This window comes from Cupressus sempervirens, chromosome 2 (genome assembly GCF_028749045.1).
Source record: "Cupressus sempervirens isolate cs-2001-9-10 chromosome 2, ASM2874904v1, whole genome shotgun sequence".
NCBI lineage: Eukaryota > Viridiplantae > Streptophyta > Pinopsida > Cupressales > Cupressaceae > Cupressus > Cupressus sempervirens.
The window spans coordinates 401,241,499-401,262,564 of NC_143119.1; the positions used below are offsets into that span (position 1 = coordinate 401,241,499).

The 21,066-nt window shown below is 37.6% G+C and overlaps 3 protein-coding genes across 7 annotated transcripts in view; 1 reads left to right on the plus strand and 2 right to left on the minus strand.

Annotated features, from left to right (window-relative positions):
- Positions 1-21,066, plus strand: part of LOC149572827 (uncharacterized) — a 102,082-nt gene that overhangs the window by 33,513 nt on the left and 47,503 nt on the right. The gene's annotated exons all lie outside the window — the stretch shown is intronic.
- Positions 2,918-4,119, minus strand: LOC149572828 (uncharacterized). Its single transcript, XM_089811991.1, has 2 exons — positions 3,721-4,119; positions 2,918-3,618 (listed from the first exon to the last, which is right to left on the minus strand). Exons 1-2 carry the CDS (start codon positions 4,073-4,075, stop codon positions 3,065-3,067), a joined length of 909 nt encoding a protein of 302 aa, XP_089668117.1. The 5' UTR covers positions 4,076-4,119; the 3' UTR covers positions 2,918-3,064.
- LOC149572829 (uncharacterized) lies at positions 4,185-5,414 on the minus strand. The gene has a single exon (XM_089815890.1). The coding sequence runs from the start codon at positions 5,412-5,414 to the stop codon at positions 4,185-4,187; it is 1,230 nt and encodes a 409-aa protein (XP_089672016.1).

Consider the following 21,066-nt stretch of genomic DNA (forward strand, 5'->3'; position numbering starts at 1 on the left):
GAAAATAACTGTATCTATGAAATAACTAGATTAACGATTATCTTTTCTACATACAAGTAAGTAAATGCTTATCATGAAAAGAAGAAAAGAAACATAAAAGTATCATCTGGTGGGTCTTTAGCTGGTTGTGCAAGCCTCGACTTTTGGTAAGAGGAGAAGCATTGACTTAGGCTTAACCTCCCAACCTTTGACCATACTTATCCCCACACAATCTGTTGAGCTAGAAAAGCCTTCCCTACCTCGGGATCGGGCTTGAGAAATTCTTAGTCCAGCCACCTGAGCATCTTAGTGTTTAGAATGTCTGCATAGTTATGGACGGACATGTCTACATAACTGACACTTGTTTGCATAACTGGCACAACTGACATCAAATGATCATTAGATGGAAATCATGCCTTTAAACTACCTTGGCCAAGGTTTTTTGATGGGTTCAACGACCTGATCACCACCGCTTGACTTGACAATAGAACATTATTAGGGATGAGCATGAGCTATTAAGTAATATTTATTTAATTAGATTTAATGTATCAAGTCTGATTTCACTTTCTTTATCCTTGCAGATTTCATCTCACCTCTTCACCTTTTCCATGGCTAAACAATTGGTGAGTCCTAGGTGTTCGGAAATTCATAGTAACATTGATTCATGAAGATTGTATACTTCCAGCATTTCACAATTTGTGATTACATAATTATGTTCTTAAAAAAAATAATTGCAGAAATAACTAGCATCCGATCCCAAGGTCTATTGGCAAAGATAACTTATGATTCCATGTTGTAGACACTTCATATGCTTATTGGTAAGCAACTCCCTAGAGTTATTTAGTTATAAATGAGGATAATCTACAACTGCAGCTATGGAAATCGATTTGTAAAAACATTGGAATAACATTAATTGGAAATGATTATCACATGACCTGATATAAATTCAGAACTGCTTGAAGTCTTGCAAATTGATTTGTTATCAGCTCTTCTTCGGTTGCTCGTAGAGGTAACCACAGTGTATAAATACTTATATCCTCAACAAGAAAAGAGCATATACGGCAGAGAGTATTAGAATGGCACTGCTATGAAAAAGGTTTTTAATGGTCTTGTAGATATTTGATAGATTTGTAGTAGAGCATCGACTGTGAATGAAGCCGCAATAAGCAAGGAAGAATGCGATACTAAAAGGGAAAGAAACGAGAATGTGTGCTCTTGCGACTTTGGCTCTCCCGACTCATGCTATAAAAAGGTTTAAAAAGACTCCTTGGCTTCTGTAATTTAAAGAATATTTGTCAAATAAAAATGCCAAGTGTTCAATCAGTTTCAAAGAAAGAAAATAATAAAAAATGGAAAAAGAGTTGGAAGGTTATAATTCGAAAATTATTATGATTTATATTTATATACGTGCATGTAAATATATTGGTGAGGTGGCATCATTTTATTATAAGAAAATAATATGATGGTGTCACTTCATTTTTATATCTGTGTACATAGATATATTATAATAATATGGTGAAAGATCATTCAAAATCCTTTGAGGTACGTATTATATTTTAATTTTAAATTATTTTCTATTTCTTGAATTATTTATTTAATAGTTCATGCGAGTCCTGCAGATATATCCTGAGTTCAAGTTGTTAGGTCCTTACCAAAGAAATTTAAGGTCATACCGATCAATCCTGTTGACTGGACTAAGCAAGTATCCCATTTTGATGATCCTGTTTAGCAATGCTTCCCCCCTTCATCTTCTCTTGCAATCCCCCCTGAAACACTTGCACCATAATAACAGTTCCATAATAATTTTCATACAAACATTTAAAAGACTTTAAATTATTAACCATAATTCCAAAATCAAGCAACTGCTAAACATCATATAACAAATAATGGTTAACGACCATCTTCATTAACAGTTAATACAATAGATATAGATAACTACCTACTTCACATGATCATGAAAGAAAAATCCGTTAAATCCAATGACTATGAGCAATTTTAAAACTAGGTCAAAATTTGGGATGTAACATACCCTCTTAAATTTTTCATTGTTCCCGATGAATATCACAACAAAACTTTAAACAATATCCATTCAGATTATTTCAAAAAGAAATGTTCAAGTTCTAGCCTTGGAGAAAAGTTGAGGGTATTTTTGAAAGATTTTGTGATAATCTTCCCAGGTGGCATTATCCTCTGCATACTAATCCCACAGGAACTTGCATTGAGTCACCTCTCGATTTCGTAAGCGTAGCTTACACACCTCGAGTATTTTGAGTGGTTCTATTTGTACCACCCCTGGTTCTCGCACCTATAATAGGTTCCAATCAATTATATGGTCATGATGAGTAATGTATTTCTTAAGGTATAACACATGGAAAACGTCATGCATCTTGGCAAGGGCTGGTGGTAAGGCAATTTTGTATGCTACTGGGTTCACAACTTCCAATATTTCAAAAGGTCCTATATACCTTGGAGGCTAACTTGGCATTCTTACCAAACTTGATAGTACTCTTTTGAGGTTTTACCCTTAATAACACCTTTTCTCCCATCGAAAATTCGCTAGGTGTTCTTTTTGTGTCTGCATAACTTTTCTGTTTGTCATTAGCTTCCTTTGATCTTTGACAAATTTGGATTATCTATTCTTCCCATAGTTTAAAAATTCGGTATCGGCAATATCTCGGCTGACCTAAAAATTGTGAAAATATCGGAATCGGCAAAAACTCGGCGAAGTATTCGGCAATAAATTGGCACTTTTATCGAACATTTGAAAATATACAATTTCTTAAAATATTCTTAAAAATGCATACATACACACTACATTTGTACAACATATAATGATTTGAGATATCTACCATATATGAAGCAAAGTTCTGAGTTAAACAATAATTCATAATTTCATAGCAAGTAAAACTTAGTAGATTAACATCGTAATAGAATCATAAACCGAAAAACAAGTATAACTGTATAACATCAAAATATAGATAAGTTCAATACATATAGCAATCAAACTCCATGAAAGTTTGAAATAACAACTTCTGAATACATATTAAGTTCAAGTTTCAGTATCAATGAAAACTAAAAGTAGCAATCATAAATTGCGTCTACGAGTAAAACTCAAAAAAGATCGCTGCTGCTGGGTGAGTGGTGTTGAAGTAGTTGCCGTAGCAACATCCTCAACAGGTGCCCTAGTAGATGCCTCATGCTCCACAGAAGCCTCTGATGGATGGCCAAGCTCAGGTTCCACCTCACGTGCTGCCACATCTGCATCCCAGTCATCTGCCTCCATCTCAAACTCAGCTAGCTGCTCATCTGTCAATAAAGGTTCGCCCACATCCTCATCTGCACCCTCACCATCAGGAGGAGCAATCCAATCTGCTAAATATGGATCAATGTCATCCAAGTCTAGTGCTGCACATGAAGCTTGCCCTTTCACCTTCTTCTCGTGCAAGAGAAGGTTGTACTTCACATAGACCAAGTCATTTAGGCGTTTTTGAGTCAACCTATTACGTTTCTTTGTGTGTATGTTTTGAAAAGTACTCCAATTTCTCTCGCAGCCAGAAGCACTACAAGGCTGCGATAAAATTCGGATGGCAAGCTGTCGAAGATTAGGCGTTGTGGCACCATAATCTTCCCACCACAGATCTGCAAGGTTTAAAAAAATCATTTATGATGCGGTAAAACTTCCAATAAACTTCACAAGCAAAATAAATGGTATGATAAAAGTAAACGCAAGTTCTTTTTTACCTGGCTGCAAGGTGTATCTCCTACGCTTGCAATCAGGAGAAGAGAATAATGGCCCCTCTTCCCTCTTGTAGCTCTGCAACTCATCAAGTATGATGTCTCGGAGGTCCGTATCAACAACCAATCTTCGAATACATGTGTCCAAGCCAATTTGAATCTCTGCATCTGCTTTAAAACTGTCGGAGAAATAGTACTTGGGGTTCAAGTAGTAGGCAGCTGCATGAATGTGTTGGTGGAGTTGTCGGTTCCACCTACGATCAATGATGTTCCATATGGGTCTATATTTTGTCTCATTTGACCTATACAAGTGCTGAATGGCCTCTTTTGCGCTATCCATAGCCTCATATAGAAACCCCATGGGGTTTTTATCCCCATCCACAATTCGCAAAACCTTCACCGACGGCTCTGATACCTAGACATAATAAAACATACAAAATCAGCCAATGAAAATATTTCAAAATTAAATTCTAATCATCAATTAAGATTTGAAAACTTACTTTGAGGGTCTCTTCCATTAGCTTTTCAAAGCTACCATCAAACACAATCCTCACAATCTTCTCTGCTTCAGGCTTCTTGGCATAAGGACTCTCCAACCATTTCTTATCAAGAAACATGCGCCTAAGGTCTAACAATGTCTCTGATATGCTTTGCAAATTTAGAAAATTTGTAGCAAAGCGTGTGACCCCTGCTCGTACAAGATCCTTACCACTAGTGTGCTTTCTCATAAGACTCAAGACCCATGTATGATTGTAGATGTACTTCGCAATATTCCTACCATCTTCAACCACCTTCTCCACCCAGCTCAATTTCCCTAGATCCTCAAGAAGCAAGTCGAGACAATGGGCAGCACAAGGGCTCCAAAACAATGTGGGATGTCTCTCCATCAGAAGTCTACCGGCTGCCACATATGCAGCTGCATTATCAATCACAATTTGGATGACATTAGCCACTCCCACTTCTATTACCACCTCATCCAACATGTTACACAAATTTTCAGCATTTTTCACTTGATTAGAGGCATCAACTGATTTTAGAAATACCAACTGCCCCCCTGAAGCAACTAGAAAGTTGATGAGCGTCCTATTCCTGCCATCAGTCCACCCATAAGAGATAATAGTGCAACCTTTATGTTCCCAAACTCTTCTTTGCTCTTTCACAAGCTGATGAATGTTTCTTACTTCGTCATCTAACAACGGCCCACTCACCTCATAGGGAGTTGGGGACTTGAACCCCTTACTAGACAAAGAAATGGAAGTTACCACTTGATCCCAATATGGACTGCATAAAGCATTGAAGGAAAGATCATTCTGGACCCAAAATCTCATGATTGCCACTTTTGTCTTTTCGTGCATCTCTTTGTTCCATGCAGTACCTAGTAAGCCGGGTTGAGCACCAGGAGTGTTACGTGGAACCCAAAAATCTGGTAAAGACCCACTCACACTTTCCGATCCTCGTATTCGAGGCCCAATAGAAGAAGAACTTTCTCCACCTGTTTGTGATCCTGTAGAACTAAAAGTCCCCATTGGGGCTGCCATGGCCTCGAATATCCTCTTTTTTGCTGCTTTACTTTGTGCATATTTTTGAAGGCTTGCCATAGCCTCTCTTGTAGCCTCTTCTGGACACTCTAGACACGGTGTAATATCATTGCATGGAATTTTTGCAAGATGATATTTCAATCGGCTTATACCTGAAGTCATGCATTTAAAGCAATGGATACATTGGATATCTCCTTTGTTTGCTCTTGGGATACCATGTTTCCATAAAGGGTCCTTTGCTCTGCCACCACTAGTCATCCTGTTTCAGTGACACACACAAGTCCACTGTACAAAAACGAAAAATCAGATCAATCAATAAAGATAGAAGCAGTGGCACATAACAGATAGAGTTAACTAGCACACGAGTTATGCACTTTAGATAGAAAACAAAACAAACATAGAGTCAAAGATTCAAAATACAAAACAAACATAGAATGATTTAGAGCTTCAGATACCTACTGGTTTCCCACTTTCCCTCAATTAAAATTATTAGTCAGGTTCTTACAAGGTGACAATTTAATGTTTTTTTGTTTCAAGATAAACTTTCTAGAGATTCTTCACCTATGGAAAACTCCATAGGAGATTTAGATAACCCTGGTATAATATCCAGCTATTCTGAATTTCTAACTAGCATTCCATTTCCTAGTTTCAAGTTTCAACTATTATACTAATACTTCTCCAACTGATAAGAGAGTATCTTTGAGTCTTTGACCTTTCCTAAGCTAATCAAACATCTTTCTATTTAATTTGAGGTTCATTTCTTGTCAATATAACCTGAACAAGTCAAAAAAATAACAGACACACAATTCCAATTAAATGTCATTCTCCATAGGTTGGCATGAACCTTCCTCAATATACCTGTAACAGTTCTAAAGGCTAATGGTGCTAGAGTGATTGTCCACTGCTTGATGTAGTTCCACTGGTTCACAATCCTCTGGCCACAGTAGGACCTTATTAATGTCAATAATGGAAATCATAATTCAATTTTCTGGCAGCAAGAACATGCCATTCAAGATGGAACAATTTAAAGAATATTAAACAATCCTGATACTAACTTTATTTCCTTCCACAATCTATAATGGTAAAAGAATAGTAATCGGGACTAGGAGAATGATCTGAATTTTAATAATGAAGATGGAATTGAATGATAATTGTAATACATGTTGACAATTTGTTTCTCAACTCTTAATGGTGGTACAATATAATATATTTTCTTCCTAATTCCTCAGGAAAGTGCATGTTGATGTTACTAATGTGTCTCCGAACTCCTGAACCTAAATGGTGAAAATATCACAACACAATAACTTAAGTGATAATTCTTCTGCATGGGAAAATCATCAAGTCACAACACCTCAGGTTTCAACCCACCTCCGTAGAGCACATCATCAGATCATTGTAATTCAGATCAGTATGCTTTTGCATGTAAAAATTATAATTTACATTGCCAAGGCATACTAGTGTAAGGATGAGTATCAAGATATACCAAATTACCAATAATATGAAATGCTACTGATATCATACTGATATCAGAATCAAGATATACCAATAATAGGATCAGTATATCTTATTTATATCTTGGTATATCAGTATACTAGTGTAAAGCAAAACTTGATTCTTAGGGCGATATCTTCTACTACTGCAATCACATACGTTGGAAATCCGAAATAGCATGTACCAAAATTAAAATCAGCTATGAGAAATTTTTTAGATAGAATCAGATAGAAAATTGTACGCTGAAATCACAGTCCAAATTCCAAATCGCACTCCAAATCGAGTCCAAACTTGAAATCGCAGGTCACCGTCAAATGCTGTTCAAATCGCATTGAAAGTCGCAGGTGAAGGTTAGGGTTTACCGTGGGAGAGATCGCAGTTGAAAAGGCGTTTTAATGAGCCCGAAAAACCCTAAAATGGAGTCACGACATGGCGAAAAAGTCGACAACTTCATGCGTTGACTGTGGCGACCAATTTTCGCCAGAAAAACCTGCAATTTTATGCGGTATCATGTGTTTTACTTGCGGCGATATTAATCCATTATCCACCGGCGATTTTTTGCTCGTTTTTAACGGCTCTGCAAATAACACGCGAGAACTCGTGATTTTGGCGATTTATCTGCGTTTTTTTAAACTATGGTTCTTCCATTTCCTTAAACATTTTAGGCTCAACAATAATTCTATCTTCCACTAGTTTCCAACTCATAGGAGTTCTACATTTGCGGCCATATAGAGCCTTAAAGGGGGCAATTTTAATGGTGGATTGGTAGGAATTGTTAGAAGCAAATTCTACCAAAGGTAAATATGTTTCTCACTGATATTGCCGATTCATACAATAAACTCTCAAAAGATTTTATAATACCTGGTTTACTCTTTTTGTTTGACCATCTGTCTCAGGACGATAAGCTGAACTGATGTTTAGTTTAGTACCTAGTGTTGAAAATAATGTTTGCCAAAATCTGGAAGTTATCCTAGCATCCTTGTTTGAAATAATTTTCTCTGGAACTCCATGCAATCTGAATTTTTTTTTTTAATGAATTTATGAGCAATTTCTGGTGCTCCATTAGTTAGATTTCCTGGTATAAAATGAGCAACTTTTATCAATCTATCTACTATTACCAGAATGGTATTGTGTCGATTTCGTGTCATAGGTAATCCTTGTACAAAGTCCATGAAAATTATTTGCCATTTCCATTCTGGTACTTCATTTGGGTGCAAAAGACTGGCTGGGTATCGATGTTCTGCTTTTACTTTTTGGCATTCTAAGCATCCTGCCACAAATTTTGTTGTCTCCTTTTTCATTCCTTTCCAAAAATATAGAGGTTTTATATCTGACAACATTTTAGTTACCCCAGGGTGTCCTGAATATGGATTTGAATGAGATTCTTCCAGAATCATTCTTTGAAGTTCAATTTTGTTGGGTACATAAATCCTGTTATGATATCTTAAAAATCCATCCTCTTCTAGCTTTAATTCTGAATACTTGGAATCCTGTGGGTCCCTGATGAGAGCTAGGCTGATCTCTACATAAAATTCATCATGCTCTAGATGCTGTAAAATCTAGTCCTTTAATTTGAAATTTATAGTAGCCATTGCAAGAATGTGTCTCCTCCCACTTAAGGTATCTACCACTTTGTTTTCCTTGCCCTTAATATAAGTAATGTCAAATTCATAGTCTGCTAAAAATTCTAGCCATCTTCTTTGTGTAGCATTTAGATTTGGTTGAGTGAAAATATATATTAGGCCGTGATGGTCGGATCGTAGATCAAAAGGTTTTTCAGTCAAGTAATGTCTCCATGTTTGAAGAGCATGAACAATGTCTGCTAATTCCAGATCATGAGGGGTGTAATTCTGTTCATAATTCTTTAATTTTCTAGATTCGTATGTAATTACCTACTCATCCTACATTAGCACACCTCCTACTACTCCTGATGCATTAGTTATGACAACACATTTCTTTTGTGGGTCAGGTACTCTTAGTATGGGTGTTGTGGTTAAATTTTTCTTCAAGTATTCAAAAGCTGATTGACATTTTTCTGTCCATACAAATTTCCTTCCCTTTCTCTAAAGTGATGTAATCAGGTACACTATCTTGGAGAAATTCCTAACAAACTTCCTATAGATCCCTGCCAATCCCATGAAAGTTCTAACTTCTGTCACATTTTTAGGTATAGGCCATTCCTTAATTGCTTTGATTTTTGACGGATCGACAACTATTACCTGAGATGATATAATGTGCCCTAAATACTAAATTTCCTTTTGATAGAAAGTGCATTTCGACAAATTTCCATATAATTTATGTTCTCTTAACCTTTGTAAAACTTTTTCTAGATGTTCTTGATGTTCTTCCTCATTTTTTGAATAAATTAGAATATCATCTATAAAGACCGGCACAAACTTATCTAGGAAATCTTGGAATATGCTATTCATTAAGTTCATAAAAGTTGCTGGAGCATTGGTTAACCCGAAAGGTAACACTGTGAATTCATAATGCCCATACCTAGTTCTTAATGCAGTTTTGTGAATATCTTCGTCCTTAATACAAAGTTGGTGATATCCTGACCTTAAATCAATTTTTGAAAATACTATTGCGCTTTTCATTTGATCAAAAAGGTCATCAATTCTAAGAAGTGGATAACGGTTCTTGATGGTAACCTTATTGAGCATTTTGTAATCTATGCATAATCTCATGGTTCCGTCCTTCTTCCTAACAAACAATACTGAGGCTCCCCATGGTGAAACACTGGGCCGAATTAGTTTCTTGTTTAACATATTCTGTAATTGTATTTGCAACTCCATTAATTCTGTGGTAGTCATTCGATATGATGCTTGAGAAATGGGTTCTGCTCTTGGTATCAAATCTATGGTAAAATAAAAGACTCGGGATGGTGGTAGACCGGGGAGTTCTTCGGGAAACACATCGTGATAATTCTTTAAATAGGGATATTTTTCTTTGAAAGATTCCTTTAATTTTTCTCTGATTTCCCCATTTTCAAAAATGGAGTCATCTCCATAACTGGTGTTCATAGGATCTCTCATGTCTTCAACTCTTACTACAAAAATCTCACAAACTTCTCTTCCATATTTCTTAAGTTGCATGGTAGATATCTGTTTTGATTTAATTTCATGTTTAATTCTTATAATGCTTGTAGGTTGCCTTGGTCATCAAACAATTTACAGTTTTGGCAAGACAATCCACCTTGGCCTTATGCTCACTGAGCCAATTAATGCCTATAATAATATCATAAGACCCAAGAGGTCCTACATACAAATTCAATTTAGTGGAAAAATTTGGAAAATCAACCTGAGCCTCAACAGACACCGCTCTATCTTAGGCCTTGACTCGTTTCTATACTCGACTGTCCATGGTTTTGTCATAAAACTAGAGCTCTTTGGAAATCTACTTAATAGTTTAGGTGATATAAAATATTTAGAAGCTCCAGTATCAATTAAAATAGAGACAGGGTTCCCGTAGATCTTACCCGGAGTTTCAATCGGGCCTATTTGTTGTTCTGCTTGTCTATTATCCAGGGCTGCTTGGATTCTTTGTTGATAAATATGTTGTTGTAAAAGAGGCGGTCGGTGCAGCTGATTGGTGTTGGGTTTGATGGGGCATTTACTAGCATAATGATTTCCCCCACAATTGTAACATCCTGAAGGTGGTCCCTTCTTTTCATTACTCTTATTATTTTTACTTGTACTGAAATAACTTTTAAAATCCTTGATTTTATTTTCTTTTGATTCTGGCTTGCTATACTTGAAATCCTTAAACTCTTTTTTCTGAGATCCAATAGCTTCACCTTCCGTATTACAGTTTGTTTTCCTTTTATTATCCCGAATGGAGTCATCCCTCTTAATTTTGTTTTCCTGTCGGACAACCTTCTCTAAAGCTTCTTCCATAGTTCGAGGAGTGAGAACATCAACTGCTCCTATTCTGTTATTTAGACCCATAATGAATTTCCTCACCTTCAGATTTCTATCTTGCTGATATGGTGGTACATACTTCAGTAGTCAGGTAAATTTCTCCTAGTACTTATGTACAGTCATGTCTCCTTGCTTCAAGTTTTGGAAGTCCAGTAATTTTTGGTCATAAAAGGTCTGGGGTAACCAACGATTCCTAAAAATGGTGACAAATTTTTTCCAGGTAATTTTAGTGGTTTTAATGTTTTGTTGAACTTTTGTGTTTCCCCACCATGTAGCAGCTTCTCCAGTAAAGTGGTATATTCTTCAAACTGCCTTTGAGGTTTCTGAAAAGTTCCTAATTTCAAAATATTGTTCCATTTCAATTAACCAAGCCTCTGCATCCTCTCTAGATTCAGAACTGTGGACAGAGCAACCACTATTTCTTGTTTCTTTTGTTTTTCAGTTTGAGTGGGTGAAGAGTTTTTCTTATTATACCCAGAGACTTCTGTCTCTGTTCTAAGAGGAGGTGATGATTGTGTCTCCTCATGGTTATGCCCCATCCGGGCTGCCATCTCATTCATTCTCTTTTCCATATTATCCAACTTCAGTTGCATTTCTTGCAAAATATGAAGTAACAAATCAGTGGATGATTGTGTGTTTTCACGAACCATGTCATGATCTGCAACATTCTCGTTGCTACTCATTTTGTTTTTTTTACTGGTTTAACCTGTGAATTTACAAAATTTGTCTCAATATATATATATATATATATACATACATATATATATATACATACATATATATATATATATATATATATATATATATATATATATATATATATATATTTTTTTTTTTTTTTTAAGTGTACCTACAACAATTAAAAGAGTTTTGCAAGTGCATATAGCATATGAATAAATCAATTTGTTTAATTAACTTAAATATTTTGCTGCTGCATTCATGGCAGCCTTATTTACAAAAATTTCCTCTTTTGAGGATATTTACATTATGGAATTTAATTTTGCTTCTTACCATTCAGTTCTGATTCAGATTTGTACATATTCGATGCCATCCAAGATTTGTGGAAATGCAGAAGAGAGTTGCCTCGATGAGCATTCCAGTTTTAAATTAGTTTGTTCCTATATGCTGCTTTACTAGTAGGATTCCACTTGACTCTTTCTTTCTTCATTTGTTGCAAGGCCTGATTCAGGGTTTCATTGTCTTGGGGCATGGAGCAACAAGTGTAGTTGATTTTTCACATGTTTTTAATTAAATATGAGAAGATGGGATGTCGAGCCTTCTTGCAAGGTGTTTTATGTACTTGCATCCTATACAATTATTCGAAGAAATTTTCAGGTTTACATGGAAGGTAGTGTGCCCTAGGTTTAGTGTTGAACCCAATGCTTTGATACCATATGTAACAAATGGTTTTTCATAACAAAAACAACGACAGTTTATAAAGAGATTCATTGAATAAATAACCGAATTCCTTTTCATATGACATTAACTGTTTTAATTATCAACAATCAACTGAAATAACCATGTTTAATTGAGGTAACCATTTCAATAATCAATTGAAATAACTTGTTTAATGATTAACTGAAAGTAATTGTATCTATGATTAACTGAAATAACTAGGTTAATGATTAACTAAAAATAACAGTATCTATGATCAACTGAAATAACTAAATTAACGATTAACTGAAAATAATTGTATCTATGAAATAACTAGATTAACGATTAACCATCTTTTCTACATACAAGTAAGCAAATGTTTATCATGAAAAGAATAAAATAAACATACAAGTATCATCCAGCGGGTCTTTAGCTAGTTGTGCAAGCCTCGGCTTTCAGTAAGAGAAAAAACATTGACTTAGGCTTAACCTCCCAACTTCGGACCATACTTATCTCCACACAATCTATTGAATTAGAAAGACCCTCCCTACCTTAAGGTCGAGCTTGGGATATTCTTAGTGCAACCACCTAAGCATCTTGGTGTTTAGAATGTCCACACAATTATGGACGAACATGTCTGCATAATTGGCACCACTGACATCAAGTGATCATTAGATGACAATCATGCCTTTAAACTACCTTGGCCAAAGTTTTCTGATGGGTTCAACAACCCGATCACCACCGCTCGATTTGACAACAAGAAACATTATTAGGGACGAGCATGAGCTATTAAGTAATATTTATTTAATTAGAATTAATGTATCAAGTCTGATTTCACTTTCTTTATCCTTGCAGATTTCATCTCAGCTCTTCACCTTCACCTTTTCATTTGTTAAATAGTTGGTTAGTCCTAGGTGTTCGAAAATTCAGAGCAACCAACTTTTATTGATTCATGAAGATTATATACTTCCAACATTTCACAATCTGTGATTACATAATTATATTCTTAAAAAAAATTTGTAGAAATAACTATCATCCGATCCCAAGGTCTATTGGCAAAGATAACTTGTGATTCCATGTTATAGGCACTTACACTATGCTTATTGGTAAGCAACTCCCTAGAGTTATTTAGTTATAAATGAGGATAATTTACAACTGCAGCTATGGAAATTGATTTGTAAAAACATTGGAATAACATTAATTGGAAATGATTATCGCATGACCTGATATAAATTTGAAACTGCCTGAAGTCTTGCAAATCGATTTGTAATCAGCTCTTCTTCGGTTGCTTGTAGACGTAACCACAGTGTATAAATACTTATATCCTCAGCAAGAATAGAGCCTATACGATAGAGAGTATTAGAATGATGCTACTAAGAAGAAGGTTTTTAATGGTCTTGTAGATATTTGATAGATTTGTAGCAGAGTATCGATTGTGAATGGAGCCGCAATAAGCAAGGAAGAATGCGATATTAAAAGGGAAAGAAACGGGAATGTTTACCACATGGGGTAAATGAATCAATGCACACAGACAATAGATAAGAACAATAGAACTCCTTACATTATTCGCATATGCCAAGACATTACATTATGCTTCTGATGATCACAATGATCTCGAAAGGTGTATATATTCTTTTCGAAGAACTTTTCTGAAGGCTTGTCGGCTACATAACAAGAACCTTCCCGAAGGGCCCGTCGGCTACATAGTATTTACCGACGACATACATCTCGTCGGCTACACAATGTTTACTAACGACATACATCCCGTCGGCTACACAATGTTTACCGACAACATTATCCCCTCAAAAAGAAAAAGTCGTCTCCGGACGACAATTACAAAATATCTGAGAAAATTAACAAACAAAATACATTAACTGACTAATTTCAACAAGATAGATCTGTTTCTGTCACATCACTTTCACATTCATCCCGTGCCTGCACCAAATTGGTCTCCAACCCACGATGCATCTGTAGCCTCTACTAACACAATACTGTCTCTTTAATTAAGCTGATCTTGATAGCCACCCGTGCCGCTTTCTCTGTTTCCAACTCCTGGGTACCCTGAGCCAAGTCTCGCTATACTGCCTCCAACTAGATGATCAACTCCTCCCGAGCTCTCTATGCATCCACCAAGACAGCCTCATGTCCAAAACCTACTCCAAGTGCCTCTAGTACACAGACACTCCATGTTTGCAGCAACTCCAGGTCTCATCAACTGGTCACACTTCCCATGATTGATAAACGCACCGACTGGGGGTCTAGGGGGCATCGCCCTCAATGGGGTCGAGGGGCAGCGCCATCGCGGGGTCCTGCCCTTGGCGCGCTCCCTGTTGCGATACAGGGTGGGGTCGAGGGGCAACGCCCCTGTCGCTAAGACCAAATCAGCACTCTGAAACCCACACAAAACTGCATGGGACACACTATTTTTGTGATTTTCTTCTGATCCTACACTCTTTCTGTCTTTCCCTTCCCTTTGACATCATGCGTTATTCATTCTGAGCATTTTTTATTTGTCGTCGTCTTTTTTTTTTTTTTTTTTTTCTCCTTTCTCTATTTCTTTCTGCTGTACGGCTACATCTTTCTCCTTTTCTGAAAATGTCTACAAAACCCAAGTGCCTGGACATGCCCGTATGGCGGTACTTTGTGTCCTGCTGAATACATACGGTCTCTGCTTCTCCTTCATCGTACACTGTACTGACATGCATTTATAAGCTTGCTTTGTCTTGCCGTTGTACAGAAGATAACCACATGCACCCGATAGCTATGATGCTTGGCCGTATGGTTGCTATTACTGGTGCCTTGTGTGCATTTATGTTGCCTTCGTACGGCCATGAAAAAGTACAGCAACATTGAATTCGTATGGCGTCAAACAGAAGGCTTAACCCCAAATCTATACGATGTGAGCAGAGAATTCAATTTGAAAATGCCGTATGGTGCTTGAATAGATAGGCCGTATGGTATCTTCAAGGCAGTTTTGTACGGTGCCTAAAAACAACTTCCAATTACGTACGGAATCCGTACGACACCAATAAACAAATTAAACCTCCAAAGCCGTATGGTAACAAAATCAATGTATTCCTAAAATCCATATAGTAGCAATATCAATTTATCCTTCACAATCCGTACTTCCACTCCATACTGTAACAACAAGCAATCTATCCCTTCAAAATCCGGTGCTCGAACAGAGGACTACAAAATCCGTATGTGCCTAACGGGGAACTTAACCTTTTAAATCCTTTCCAAAGTCCGTATGGTGGAAAAGATCATCCTCGCTTCCTGCTTCGTACGGCTACAAGACTACAAAATTTGTATGGTGTTCAGAGTATTTCACCTTTAAAATCTGTACGCCCAAACATAGCATTTAATCTGCAAAGAATTGTACATGTTCAATCATCTCCAAAATCCGTATGGAAGGGGGATCTTTTAAAAAGGTTCTAAGGAAACCACTGTACGATGCCTTCCAGGTCACTTGAGGATACGGTACGGTGATTGCTCTTCAACTTTTTTTAATCAATTCTCTCTCCAAGTTTTGCCATTCTCCAATGGCAAGGGAATCGTTTTGGCATGGTACATCTTTAGCTTCGAACCGTTGACTGCCTCTGGTATTTCTTGTTCGTCCAATGTCCACAACTTTATTGCTCCGTTGTTGCCTACTCGAATTTGGTATGGCCCGACCCATCTGATTTTAAACTTTCCTGGTTTGATGTCGTTTCGTCCGCCATACTTCAACACCAGCTGTCTCGGTTGGGACTTGTTCAATTTCAGCTGTCTATCATGCCATGCTTTGCACCTGTTCTGTGTCACCTCCGTGGCCCATTGTGCCTGCAATTGTCGCTCATCAAGTTTATTTAAGTTACACGATCTCTCCCTTTGGTTTTTCATATTGCCCAGTTTGTTCTTGACACTCGGTACCATGACTTCTGTCGGCTGCCACTCCTTGACGTCAGTAACTTTATTTTTGATTTTAGAACCTTAACTCCGTATTGCTGAAGTTTTTATTAAGTCCTTCCTCTTTGTTTCTTGCGCAGACCATATGATGTGTTTTCCTTGCTGCCGACACCTTTCTACTATATCTATGGTTTGACGTAACATTTTCTTTCTGTGCGGTCCGTTCATTGTGTTTCGTATGATGGAATCTTTCCTTTTGCTAGGTTCGTATTGTATGTTCTTCCCTTTAGCTTCAGCCGTAATGGCCTTTCCTTTTTCCGCTTTTCTATATTCCTTCAGACATTCATTTCCCTCTTTCTTTGTCACCTTCGTCGACCCTTAACATATTACAGCTCAAAAAGAGCTTGTAATCCTCCATCTGCCAATGAAAAAGGCCGTTCACCGAATCCAAATCATCGTCCGATCCACCTTCCAACCATAGGACTCCTTCCTCATTGGGTTCGAATTGGTGCTTTCCTTCATCCTCTTCTTCGGAATTAGATGATACGGCTTCTTCGCCCACCATTTGTGTGTGTAAATCAATAATGAGTCGGTGTCCCCTGCTTTCCATTGATAGTGTATTCTTCTTCCAATCATGCTTAACCCTTGCTTGTACAAGCCATCCTCGGCCCAAAATGGCGTCATATCCTCTCCTCTTCAGCGGGATGATGACGAAGTCGAGTAGGAATGGTTGTGTTCCAATAGTCACTGGTTGTGCCATCAGGATTCCTAAAATGTCCCCTTTTCTGATTTGATATGGTATTTCACACCTCTAATCAGATTTTCAAAATCAAACAACTGATATCACAAAGATCCACCAATTTCTCAATGAAACCCCAAATCGGGTATGCTGAAAATAGTGCTAAAAGCTTCACAACTTCACAAATTATTAATAAATCTGAAAATGGAAATTTTTACAGAACTTTCAGCAGCATAATAGCCTACAAATTGACATTTCCAGATCCGTATAGCCTTTACACAACAGCTCAAAAATGTAGGACAAAAACTATGCTCATCGGGCTCCCGAAATTAACACAAAATGCCTGGAAACACCACAAAAACACTAATAAACTATCTCAGAAGTTTAATCACGTCCCAATACATATATTCAGCGCTATTTTAACAGCTTAAAGTCTGAAATATAGCAGCAACCAAAACTGATATGAAATGCTTAACTGAAAACACCAAACTCATGCAAAAACACACCCAAAAACTCACAAATCTACACTGTTCAGCACAAAGGCAAACTCTGTATGAGCATACACATGGAATGGCTTCAAACTCCCGTCCTTAGCCTTCTTGGAAGCCTGCAAACTCCCGTTCTTGGGTCTCCTTCTCCACAGGTTTGGCAGCCTCTGAAGAATAACAAAGAAATCCGCAAAATCAAGTTCTGGAATGAGCCCAAAATGTCTCCAAAACCCCTTAAAAGAGGGCATAACTGTAACTCACGTCCAAGAGAGGTTAATGAAACATATTTTAATAATAATTTTCATTTATTAGTCCAACGGTTTCCAAAGATTAACCCCCTTTTTCCGAAACTTCACTTTCTTGGGCCTGCTTGCCTTAGCAAAGATTATTATTTTTTAATTATTTGAAAAGGGGACATGACAAGTCCTCCCCTCCCAAACATTGCTTGTCCTCAAGAAATGGCTGAACAATAAACCAATCAATCCACCTGGATCCCAAATGTAGTCATGAACTATACTACTACCAATTAACACAGGCTCCTGCAATATCCTCTGCAATATGACCAAGATGAATCCATAATCAAACTGACAATTATAGCTCAACCAAACTCCAAAATCACCACTACCACAGTCAAAAACCCATGAGACACAAACTCTTAGAACATTAGAACCCAAGTAAAGTGGACAAATCAAACTGCCAACACCATAAATACCATCAACGCATCCCATTGGCCTATACGGAATGTACAATCCAACTCTGCAACAATGGTGAATGCTCTCAAATGAAACTATACCAAGTATGGAGAATCTACACACTGTACAACTCTTGTAATCAACACAACTCTGTAGATCATCGGCCACTGTCTCATAACCATAACTCCCATGCACCCCTGATGGTGAAAAGCCATCACAAGATAAACAACAAGAAATGGAACCCAAACCAAATTTTCCTGCCATCAACTCCTCAACACAAGGATCATTTGCTAACTGATGTACATGACCTGCAATATAATGTTGATTAAAAAAACCAACCTCAGTCAACAGCTCACCATGAACAAGTGATACAACCCACTGTGACTGATCACAAGCTAAGTCAGTAGATGTCATCGCCAAAGGAGTAGAATCAATAATAACACCTGCTAAAGCATCACTCCAAAACTCCTGCTCTAAGTCATGTATTATCAAGCTATCAACTGCAGGACCTATCGCCATGTCGTGCCCATCACAACTCTCATCCTGAGGCATCAAACTCACAGTGTAATGCCGATAGAATGCGCCAATCTCAGTCAGTGGCTCAGACTGTAATCTAGATGAAACTAACTGCAATTGATCATTAACCATGTTGGAACTGACTACTAACTCTGAAGATATCACCAAGGGAGTAGTATTACTAGTAGGAACCATGCCAACTATCGACTCACCAACTTCACACATGATCTTTGATACATCTCTAGTCTCTGTGTCATCAGTACTAGAGGCCACCACCATGTCAGGCATACAACAATCTGCTACAACACCCAACTCAACTGAACCTGACTCTAGTGGGAATGAACCTGATATGCCAATGTTAGTATCAAGGATGGATGCATCCCCATCTCCACTGTCTCTGACAATCTCGGCCATGGACATCCTCGAATCACCAAACACCATAGCTTGTGACTGTATAGAATTAGGTAAAGACTGTAGTCGCTCTAACTCCATGGTCACCTTAGCCAAATGAAACCGTGACTCCTTGAAAGCCAACTGTGTACTCTCAAGAATCTCAGAAGTCACCTCAAGTTGCTCAGTAAGCTCACTCACCTCATCTTCCTTGGCCAACAATGCATCATATGCTGTACTGCCCCACTCCATAAGATAATCTCTGTCAGCTACCAACTGCATATAATTCTGTCTCAAAATCTGAATAGCCTCCCATAAAGAGTGGATCTCTGTCAAGGAAAGATAACTACCTTCCTGCTCATCACTAGTAGGAGAACCTCATCCATAAACTGCTAACAACTGACGAGCAGCATCAAAATGCTGGCAAGTGATAGCAATGTCTCGGTCACTAACTCTTAACTGATTAGGCACATGATGGCATTGGCTTGACTGTCTCCTACAAACCTCCTCTGATGCACTATCTAAAGGAGTATCCTCAAAGTCACTAGTCTCTAGAGTATTACAATCCATACCCTGTGAATTAAATCTAAAGCTCATATCAACATACGGAGTATCAAAAACATTAACACTGCTGTCCAACTCCTCTGTACCCAAGGAAACTAAGTCTTCAAAACTGCCCACTACATCCTCCTGGATGTCATCAATGCCAATATGATCTTGGGACTCATCTGTACACACTGCCAAATATGAAATATCATCAACACATTCCAGCAAGTATGGTCGACTAGATATATGAACAAAGCCCAACACCGGTGTATAAAAACTAATACAAACATCGGATAAGCTCCTGGCACAAGAAAAGACAACACCGTGCAATCTGCTAATCAAATCCATGGTAGCACCCAAACAATCACTGCTACTAAAAAGTGTTAATGATTTACAGTCAACTGAACCCCAAATGCCAATATAAGAATCTCGAGTCCATATCTGTAAACTAGAATTAGCTGGTAACTCAAGCAAAATCCTGACTTGAGTAATATGACCAATACCAACTCCACATACCTGTCATGATGAGATAATGTAGTGACAATACTGTCTTCACACACCTTCAGCTGGCGGGATAAATCATGTGAAGTACTACTAGCCTCAACCTCATGTGACGAAGCATCTAACTGTGCCTGGTACTCTCTCACAGAAAAGTCATGAATGCTCAATGTCTGCTCATCTACACCAGGTATCTCACCATCATGCACAACAACATCCTCATAATCATCATCCTTGAGGTCAAATCTATCTATCACTCTTTGACTAAAATCATCAAATGTAGTTACCTGATCATGACCTTGAGTAGTCATTCCATGATACCACCAATCATAGGCTGCATCTTCCAAGTGTAGACTTGCAATTTGAACAACATCACTCTCCTTCATGGGGTTAAGTGTGAAGAAGGTCTGTAATTTTTGTAGCCATGCTCTAGCTGAAATTTTATTTGTTCCATCAAAAGTAGGTGCTATAAACTTGTTTATTTTATTTTTGAGCTCTCTTCCACTTATGTCATGCTCCCTTCTGTACTCTTTCTTGGGCATCAAAGTGTTCATCATATCCACATATTCTCTAAAAGGAACTGAACTACAAAAGTCATCATCTAAGCCATTATAAGTAGCTCTTAATGTAATCAAGTTACCTGTAACCTCTTCCATAGGATTAATGGCTGGATTTGGTACTGGTGGCTCATCTGCAGGCAAGAAAATAGTTTTGGTTGATTTAGATGGTGTGAATTTCAGATTTCTTGGCTCCTCTGAAGTGCTCCCTTTCTCATTAATAGATGCAACTCCTTGTAGTTTTTCCGTCAATATTCGCAAAACCTCTCTAGTTTCTGCCAAACTATCCACTGTTTGCTTCTGAGTATTTTGGATGTCTTGGAAGAATTTCTTTGCCATCTCATTTGGATCAGCCATACTTTTCCCTTCCTTGGATTTTGTACTTTTACTTTCAACTGGAGGTTTGATCAAATTTTTTTTATTCTTTTCTCGCTGCAAATATCTTTTTTCTCTTTCACTTAGTTGCATGCAACCATAAATTATGACATGCAGCTGATTAGAAGCAACATGCAACCACCAAATTCACCAAGAACTAACATGCATATGATTAGAAGTAGAATGCAACCATAAATTTTGACATGCAAGATTTGGGTAGTTATCAAAACTGACATGCAAGATCTGGGTAGTAGTCAAAACTAGCATGCAAGATCTGGGTAGTTGTCAAAACTGACATGCAAGATCTGGGTAGTTGTCAAAACTGACATGCAAACTT